Genomic DNA, 10921 nt, shown 5'->3' on the forward strand with positions numbered 1-10921 from the left:
CCGAGAATTGTATATTTAAGTTCAAAACTTGATGTTTTATGCATTTTTCTTAAAACGTTAGTAACTGTTTAAGTCATAAAACATTAATTTTCGAACGGAAATATGAAAATCTGCGATCTGAGTTTTTGTCAGCAGTCCTTGGTTTACAGATATTTACGCAAAAAATTGCTCTTTCCAAGTCAAAAAATAAAAAAGTTGTCAAAACGGTAAATCTGTGAGAGTGCGGCTTTAAATATGCGATGTTTTTCACTTTCATATCGGTAAAATACAGTCGCATTTAACGTATAAAACGTATTATTTTGATATTTTTTAGCTAGATTTGTCATCGAACAATGCCTGGTAACAGATTGGCGAAAAACGGGGCCCCCGGGGGTGGGGGTGGCGTGTGTTCATTTATCGTTAATTTTACGTGCAATTATTTTTTCAGTGACACAAATACAACAGTTTCTATACAATCTTTATGAAAATTGGTCAGAATATTCGTCAGTATATAGATAAAACCAGTGTTAATATGGTAAAAATAGGCCACTAGATCAAATATTAGGACACTGTTTTGAGTTTAACTTTCTTTAAATAATCCATTCATAAAATCAAGTGTTTCACCAATCTTCAAGAATCTCACGTCAAAATATCCCCCTTTTTCCTCAATAAACATACATCCTGCTGCTAAATCGCATAGGTCAAAAATGAAAAAAAACGGCTTTAGTGTGTGTGTGTGGGAGGGGGTGGGGGAGGTCCGCACTTAGCCATTGTGTTTAAACGTATTGTTGTTTATGTGTGTGCGTGTTTTGGTTATTTGAAAAACAAATGTATCGGCCGATGATTACAATTGTTTCCTGAAAAAATGTGTCGAATACTACTTAAACAATCCATCTCTTTAAGTCATTTACACATATCGTTCGCGTACAACGCGATGGCGGTATTTGAAATGGAAGATAATGTTTGCTCAGGGATGATAAAAGCGTAAACCTTAAACAAGGGCTGATAACAGAATGTTGAAAAGTGGACGTCTAGTTGTAACACCGCCTTATACGAGTTCATGATTAATATGGATTGTTTTCCAGTATACACCATGGAAACACATGAAGTTCTTGTGTGGATGAAGTAATTAACATAGGGTAAGCACCTTACTAACATTATGTTTTATTCTTCTAGTTATCTTCTAAAACAATTTAAATCCGAAATAATTCATATGAAGCAATTGTTAATTTTAAAAATGATGTTATTTTGTCCATATCTCATCTAAAGAGTTAGTTTGTCTGGAGCAGCACCAGCGGCTCGTTCATGGCCTCCTTTTCAGGGCCTCTCTTTCAGGGCCTCTCAAACTAGTTTTTACTACGGAAATGTACACCACTCATACCGATCAAACGCTGTCTTTCGAACGTATTAGCAGTCCGGACCTTTGTATCTAATTGGAAACTAATTACTGTTCAAACAATTCAAGATCATCTTTCTATTTGTTTACGCATTGATTTTTGAGAATTGTTTATCCAGAGGCTTTCCAATAAATGCTTACGTTGACTCTTTAATCAGTTGTCTTTATTCATATTTCCCAGGGCTTGTGTAAATAGCGCCAACTCCATTATTATGTGTTGTATTATGTAGTGTTTCTAATTGCTGGATACTTAATCGGTGCAGTTTGGTAAATGATATATCAATAAACGTTAGTTCTGTACACTTGTGCACAGTATCAATCAATATTTGCCTTTCATCGGAAATGATTTCTAATTTTACACGATTATTTTTATTTGAAAAGTTAAATATGAATGATTTATTGAGGGGGGAGGGTCAGATTAGGAGGTTCCTGTTGATAATCGTAGTGTATGATAGGCTTAAAATACTGAGCGTTCGCTTTAGTTTTAGCATTTGGCTTATTTATTATTGTAAATTAATTTACGCCGTTGTTCGACTTATTAATCCTCCTGCTAGAAAGTTTTTTTTTGGAGTATTTCAAGTGACTTGGGAGTCTACAGCTCACTCGGTCGTTACATACAATTTATCCGTAGTCAGTTTTTCACGAGTCTGTACATGACCTGACATTACAAATACAGAATTTAGGACAAATTTGGGTCCATGTTATACCACTTATCACCAGAAGTCACACATAGAGCAGACGGCAATGGTGAATGTTACACACATGTAGCTATTCTAAACACAAACTGCATTTCTATTTGGAACACATCATCTTTCGAGTGAACACAAACCGAAATGTCGTTTGTTTGCATTTATATTTATATAAAATATCGAACGTTAGTTGAAAATCCGGACTTACAAGCCTTTTTTGAAAGATAATTTGCGATTTGATGAGTAGATTATTTGCCTGATAAGATGTTTATCACATTAAGAGCAATCGAAGATAAATATGCATCTTCTATTGTCGTGGTCGTGATAGGCTTAAAGACGATTTACAGTCAAACCTGTATTAAGTGGCCACCCTTGGGAAATGATCAAAGTGGCTGCTTAAGACAGGTGGCCACTTAATCCAGGTTTGACATTTCCGCCACTTAAGCTTTATTCAGAGATGGAGTATGTATCTTAACCACCTCACACCACAATCAATGACATCTGTATCAATATTATTGAAAAAGGTTGAATACAAATACATTTGTATAGATAAATAACAAAAAATTCAAATTTATTAATAAAATACATTAGATAAATGTTGATACAAGGCATAAACAGAACACATCACATATCAGTCTACACATTTACACAACTACATGTACATACACATTTTAGTTCACTTTTGAAAGTAGTCCGTACATTAAATAAATGTAGTTTCAAATCGCTTTGTTCAGGTCAATCGTTACAAGGATAAAAATAATTTTCATTCTGAAAAGAACGTTATATGATTGTGAAAAAAAACATGTAATGAAGCAACAAACTTACATATTTCAAGTTAATTTAGTTTATGTTTCCGATTTCTTGAAGGTTGTTGATATGGCGCGTGACCGGCGAGGTTATCGAACCTGAAAAGGCCGGCCGAGAGGCCGAATCTCGCGGGCCAGGATGCGCTACCGGATGCGTATGTTCGTCCTGGTGTACGTACTGGTGTTCGCCGGGATGATGCTCTTCTGGTGGGGACCGAGCAAGCTCCACTACGGGATGTACAGCACCCTACAACAAGGACACTCCCTCCGAACCGTCAGCATTGTTCGCGATGTCCAAGCGGCGGGTGTAGCGATTGACGACCCCGCCTATGGATATGACAATTATACATCAAATTTTTGGAATCACAGCACAGCGTTTTGTGATGGTCGTTTCATCGGTTACTCCCGTCTTCTTGCGATACTTCGAAATGTCGTGCTTGACTTTAAATTCGCGAGAGGACAAAAAGGTGGTGAGAACATTTCTGATGTAATAAACCAGCCAGAGGAGGAAGAATTCTACAAATACCTGCCGGGATTTTTCAAGCTTCCATGCAAGGAACCGATTGAGTATAACTTTATTGGCGATAGTCACCACCTGAATTCGTGGATCGAAAACGCCCTTGAAACGGACGGAAAGGTTTTCAGTCGAGAGGCTGGTATTTACATTGACTGGACAATCGCCATCACAAGATACGAGTACGCAAATTTATACCACACAATGACTGACTACTATAACGCATTTCTAATGCTGAAAATGTTCCGATTGAATTCAAAGGACGTCACTATTCTGATCATAGATGGCCATCCTAGTGGTGGTCTAGACGCTACTTGGAGATATTTGTTTGGGAAAGTCAAGCGTGTTAGCGACTTTAGGAAACCGACCTTGTTTAAGAACATGATATGGTCAATGGCCGGTTATGAGAGCCCGCTAGATGACCATTTTCTCCCTAATGTGCCATATATAGAGGAGTTTAGAGAATTCTTTCTGTTCCACTATGATGTATCATCTTCGTATAAGTTGAATTGTAAACGTTTAAATATTTTACTGATTTGGAGGCACGATTACTTAGCACACCCAAGAAACCCTTCAGGAAAAGTGTCCAGAAAAATAAATAATGAATTCGAACTACTAAGTAAAATGCAGGAAACCTTCCGGACGCACAATGTGAGGGGAATACAAATAGATAAATATCCAATGAAGAAACAGCTTCAAATGATAGCTAAAACTGACATTCTGATTGGAATGCACGGTGCGGGCTTAAGTCATACATTATTTCTTCCAAAGCATAGTGGACTGCTAGAAATGTTCAGCATGTACTACACGGCTGAGAACCGCCACTTCCGAGCGATGGCGGGCTGGCGAGGGCTGCACTACCGGAACTGGGAGAACATGGACTACGAACGTGAGGTGATGGAAGAGAGCACAAACGTGGACGAGGCAGAGGTCGCCAGGCTAACCGTCGAGATATCAGAGCAGATGTGTCCTAAATCTTCATAAATTTATACGGATAAATACGCGGCCGTCGAGAAAGTGCCGTCGAGAAAGCCGAGGCTAACACCAAGGTCATGCAGATGGGTTTCCAGTATCCAAGAAAACTTACACAGTGTGTCACAGTTCAAGTGTTTCCAGTTGTGCTGTCGGGGGGAATATATTGGCCAGATATTACGGTCACCTGTACGTTTGCGCGAATTGACAGGTATCTTCTCAGGTAGAGCTCCCCAGAACACATGTCCTCACGATAGCACATCACTCAGGCCAGTTGGAGATGTTTGTTACATACAAGTACGCACTTTTGAAAGGTTACGCACGTTCCATCTCAGATGATGGTCGGAGCTAAGACTTGACATATTTCTGCTCAAGACCATTTGTATTTGCGATAATAACTATGACATTCCAAAACCCCATTTACCATATTTAGCCGTAGAAAAGACGTAAGACTATGTTAATCGTAACCTAGAACTTTATGCGAATAGCCGTAGCAAGAACGTCGTGTTAAACACATGACGTATACCTCGTCTATACACATACATTTCTTCTTCTATCAGAGAAATTAGTAAGTACCTAGCCATAGAAATGTTCAATCCCACTCTCTCTCTCTCTCTCTCTCTCTCTCTCTCTCTCTCTCTCTCTCTCTCTCGCTCTCTACTTCTGGTCGTACGTTACAATGTATCTACAACTCAGGATTGGGCCAAAGACTTAACGTTAAAGTGATTCACTTGAAGGGCGCAACGCGGGGCCATGCGTATGCCTCACGAAACAGATGACTAATTTCAGTGTAAAATATTCTTTTTGTTGAATTGAATGCATTATTTATCTACCATATTGACATGAAATGTCCTCTTGGATAGCTTAAGTACGGGGGGGGGGGGTGCATCTTGTTATGATAAACCTGGTGGTATAAAGACTTTCCATTAGGTTTAACGGAGGATAGACTTAAGATACAAAGAACATTTCATATACACATTTTTGTACAGAAGACAATCCTGAATATACCAACGAATGCAAAAGAAGAGTTTTTCAATACTTAAAACTGATCTCTTAACATGATAAGTATAGTACTACCTCTTCATAGTCTGGCACCAGTGCTCGCAACATACATCTGACAAGACGAATTCTACCTCTTCTTAGTCTGGCACCAGTGCTCGCAACATACATCTGACAAGACAAGTTGTACCTCTTCTTATTCTGGTATCGGTGTTCGCAACATACATATGACAAGACAAGTTCTACCTATTCTTAGTCTGGAACCAGTGTTCGCAACATTTATATGACAAGACAAGTTCACCTCTTCTTAGTCTGACACCAATGTTCGCAACATACATATGACAAGACAAGTTCTACCTCTTCTTAGTCTGGCACCAATGTTCGCAACATTCATACGACAAGACAAGTTCACCTCTTCTTAGTCTGACACCAATGTTCGCAACATACATATGACAAGACAAGTTCTACCTCTTCTTAGTCTGGCACCAATGTTCGCAACATACATATGACAAGACAAGTTCACCTCTTCTTAGTCTGGCACCAATGTTCGCAACATACATATGACAAGACAAGTTCACCTCTTCTTAGTCTGGCACCAATGTTCGCAACATACATATGACAAGACAAGTTCTACCTCTTCTTAGCCTGGCACCAATGTTCGCAACATACAAATGACAATACAAGTTCACCTCTTCTTAGTCTGGCACCAATGTTCGCAACATACATATGACAAGACAAGTTCTACCTCTTCGTAGCCTGGCACCAATGTTCGCAACATACATATGACAAGACAAGTTCACCTCTTCGTAGCCTGGCACCAATGTTCGCAACATACATATGACAAGACAAGTTCACCTCTTCTTAGTCTGACACCAATGTTCGCAACATACATATGACAAGACAAGTTCACCTCTTCTTAGTCTGGCACCAATGTTCGCAACATACATATGACAAGACAAGTTCACCTCTTCTTAGTCTGACACCAATGTTCGCAACATACATATGACAAGACAAGTTCTACCTCTTCTTAGTCTGGCACCAATGTTCGCAACATACGTATGACAAGACAAGTTCACCTCTTCTTAGTCTGGCACCAATGTTCGCAACATACATATGACAAGACAAGTTCACCTCTTCTTAGTCTGGCACCAATGTTCGCAACATACATATGACAAGACAAGTTCACCTCTTCTTAGTCTGGCACCAATGTTCGCAACATACATATGACAAGACAAGTTCACCTCTTCTTAGTCTGGCACCAATGTTCGCAACATACATATGACAATACAAGTTCACCTCTTCGTCGTCTGGCACCAATGTTCGCAACATACATATGACAAGACAAGATCTATCTCTTCTTAGTCTGGCACCAATGTTCGCAACATACATATGACAATACAAGTTCACCTCTTCGTCGTCTGGCACCAATGTTCGCAACATACATATGACAATACAAGTTCTATCTCTTCTTAGGCTGGCACCAATGTTCGCAACATACATATGACAAGACAAGTTCTACCTCTTCGTAGCCTGGCACCAATGTTCGCAACATATATATGACAATACAAGTTCACCTCTTCGTCGTCTGGCACCAATGTTCGCAACATACATATGACAATACAAGTTCACCTCTTCTTAGTCTGGTACCAATGTTCGCAACATACATATGACAAGACAAGTTCACCTCTTCGTAGCCTGGCACCAATGTTCGCAACATACATATGACAAGACAAGTTCACCTCTTCTTAGCCTGGCACCAATGTTCGCAACATACATATGACAAGACAAGTTCACCTCTTCTTAGTCTGGCACCAATGTTCGCAACATACATATGACAATGCAAGTTCACCTCTTCGTCGTCTGGCACCAATGTTCGCAACGTACATATGACAATACAAGTTCACCTCTTCTTAGTCTGGCACCAATGTTCGCAACATACATATGACAAGACAAGTTCTACCTCTTCTTAGTCTGGCACCAATGTTCGCAACATACATATGACAAGACAAGTTCTATCTCTTCTTAGTCTGGCATCAATGTTCGCAACATACATATGACAAGACAAGTTCACCTCTTCTTAGTCTGGCACCAATGTTCGCAACATACATATGACAAGACAAGTTCTATCTCTTCGTAGTCTGGCACCAATGTTCGCAACATACATATGACAAGACAAGTTCACCTCTTCGTCGTCTGGCACCAATGTTCGCAACATACATATGACAATACAAGTTCACCTCTTCGTCGTCTGGCACCAATGTTCGCAACATACATATGAGAAGACAAGTTCACCTCTTCTTAGTCTGGCACCAATGTTCGCAACATACATATGACAAGACAAGTTCACCTCTTCTTAGTCTGGCACCAATGTTCGCAACATACATATGACAAGACAAGTTCTACCTCTTTTTAGTCTGGCACCAATGTTCGCAACATACATATGACAATACAAGTTCACCTCTTCTTAGTCTGGCACCAATGTTCGCAACATACATATGACAATACAAGTTCACCTCTTCGTCGTCTGGCACCAATGTTCGCAACATACATATGACGATACAAGTTCACCTCTCTTTAGTCTGGCACCAATGTTCACAACATACATATGACAAGACAAGTTCTACCTCTTCTTAGTCTGGCACCAATGTTCGCAACATACATATGACAAGACATGTTCAATCTCTTCGTAGTCTGGCACCAATGTTCGCAACATACATATGACAAGACAAGTTCACCTCTTCTTAGTCTGGCACCAATGTTCGCAACATACATATGACAAGACAAGTTCTATCTCTTCGTAGTCTGGCACCAATGTTCGCAACATACATATGACAAGACAACTTCTACCTCTTCTTAGTCTGCACCAATGTTCGCAACATACATATGAGAATACAAGTTCTACCTCTTCTTAGTCTGACACCAATGTTCGCAACATACATATGACAAGACAAGTTCACCTCTTCTTAGTCTGGCACCAATGTTCGCAACATACATATTACAAGACAAGTTCACCTCTTCTTAGTCTGGGACCAATGTTCGCAACATACATATGACAAGACAAGTTCACCTCTTCTTAGTCTGGCACCAATGTTCGCAACATACATATGACAAGACAAGTTCTACCTCTTCTTAGTCTGACACCAATGTTCGCAACATACATATGACAAGACAAGTTCTACCTCTTCTTAGTCTGACACCAATGTTCGCAAAATACATATGACAAGACAAGTTTACCTCTTCTTAGTCTGGCACCAATGTTCGCAACATACATATGACAAGACAAGTTCACCTCTTCTTAGCCTGGCACCAATGTTCGCAACATACATATGACAAGACAAGTTCACCTCTTCTTAGTCTGGCACCAATGTTCGCAACATACATATGACAAGACAAGTTCACCACTTCTTAGCCTGGCACCAATGTTCGCAACGTACATATGACAAGACAAGTTCACCATTTTTTAGTCTTGCACCAGTGTTCGCAACTTACATAATTATGACAAGACAAGTTCTACCTCTTCTTAGTCTGCAATAAATGTTCGCAACATACATATTACAAGACAGATTCTACCTCTTCTTAGCCTTGCACCAGTGTTCGCAACTTACATAATTATGACAATACAAGTTCACCTCTTCTTAGTCTGCAATAAATGTTCGCAACATACATATTACAAGACAAGTTCTATCTCTTCTTAGACTGGCACCAATGTTCGCAACATACATATGACAAGACAAGTTCTACCTCTTCGTCGCCTGGCACCAATGTTCGCAACATACATATGACAATACAAGTTCACTTCTTCTTAGTCTGGCACCAATGTTCGCAACATACATATGACAATACAAGTTCACCTCTTCGTCGTCTGGCACCAATGTTCGCAACATACATATGACAATACAAGTTCACCTCTTCTTAGTCTGGCACCAATGTTCGCAACATACATATGACAAGACAAGTTCTACCTCTTCTTAGTCTGGCACCAATGTTCGCAACATACATATGACAAGACATGTTCAATCTCTTCGTAGTCTGGCACCAATGTTCGCAACATACATATGACAAGACAAGTTCACCTCTTCTTAGTCTGGCACCAATGTTCGCAACATACATATGACAAGACAAGTTCTATCTCTTCGTAGTCTGGCACCAATGTTCGCAACATACATATGACAAGACAAGTTCACCTCTTCTTAGTCTGGCACCAATGTTCGCAACATACATATGACAAGACAAGTTCTACCTCTTCTTAGTCTGCACCAATGTTCGCAACATACATATGACAATACAAGTTCTACCTCTTCTTAGTCTGACACCAATGTTCGCAACATACATATGACAAGACAAGTTCACCTCTTCTTAGTCTGGCACCAATGTTCGCAACATACATATTACAAGACAAGTTCACCTCTTCTTAGTCTGGGACCAATGTTCGCAACATACATATGACAAGACAAGTTCACCTCTTCTTAGTCTGGCACCAATGTTCGCAACATACATATGACAAGACAAGTTCTACCTCTTCTTAGTCTGACACCAATGTTCGCAACATACATATGACAAGACAAGTTCTACCTCTTCTTAGTCTGACACCAATGTTCGCAAAATACATATGACAAGACAAGTTTACCTCTTCTTAGTCTGGCACCAATGTTCGCAACATACATATGACAAGACAAGTTCACCTCTTCTTAGCCTGGCACCAATGTTCGCAACATACATATGACAAGACAAGTTCACCTCTTCTTAGTCTGGCACCAATGTTCGCAACATACATATGACAAGACAAGTTCACCTCTTCTTAGCCTGGCACCAATGTTCGCAACGTACATATGACAAGACAAGTTCACCATTTTTTAGTCTTGCACCAGTGTTCGCAACTTACATAATTATGACAAGACAAGTTCTACCTCTTCTTAGTCTGCAATAAATGTTCGCAACATACATATTACAAGACAGATTCTACCTCTTCTTAGCCTTGCACCAGTGTTCGCAACTTACATAATTATGACAATACAAGTTCACCTCTTCTTAGTCTGCAATAAATGTTCGCAACATACATATTACAAGACAAGTTCTATCTCTTCTTAGACTGGCACCAATGTTCGCAACATACATATGACAAGACAAGTTCTACCTCTTCGTCGCCTGGCACCAATGTTCGCAACATACATATGACAATACAAGTTCACCTCTTCTTAGTCTGGCACCAATGTTCGCAACATACATATGACAATACAAGTTCACCTCTTCGTCGTCTGGCACCAATGTTCGCAACATACATATGACAATACAAGTTCACCTCTTCTTAGTCTGGCACCAATGTTCGCAACATACATATGACAAGACAAGTTCTACCTCTTCTTAGTCTGGCACCAATGTTCGCAACATACATATGACAAGACATGTTCAATCTCTTCGTAGTCTGGCACCAATGTTCGCAACATACATATGACAAGACAAGTTCACCTCTTCTTAGTCTGGCACCAATGTTCGCAACATACATATGACAAGACAAGTTCTATCTCTTCGTAGTCTGGCACCAATGTTCGCAACATACATATGACAA

General features: G+C 39.8%; 1 protein-coding gene across 1 annotated transcript; it reads left to right on the forward strand.

The window, feature by feature from the left end:
* The first annotated feature begins 961 nt into the window (after positions 1–961).
* Positions 962–5210, forward strand: LOC128209774 (uncharacterized). Its single transcript, XM_052913974.1, has 2 exons — positions 962–1118; positions 2932–5210. Exon 2 carries the CDS (start codon positions 3010–3012, stop codon positions 4366–4368), a length of 1359 nt encoding a protein of 452 aa, XP_052769934.1. The 5' UTR covers positions 962–1118; positions 2932–3009; the 3' UTR covers positions 4369–5210.
* The last annotated feature ends 5711 nt before the right edge of the window (positions 5211–10921 follow it).

This window comes from Mya arenaria, chromosome 11 (assembly GCF_026914265.1).
Source record: "Mya arenaria isolate MELC-2E11 chromosome 11, ASM2691426v1".
NCBI classification, from domain to species: Eukaryota; Metazoa; Mollusca; class Bivalvia; order Myida; family Myidae; genus Mya; species Mya arenaria.

Excerpts from the sequence above, each read along its gene's own strand:
- LOC128209774 (XM_052913974.1), top strand. The coding sequence starts at position 3,010 with ATGCGCTACCGGATGCGTATGTTCGTCCTGGTGTACGTACTGGTGTTC.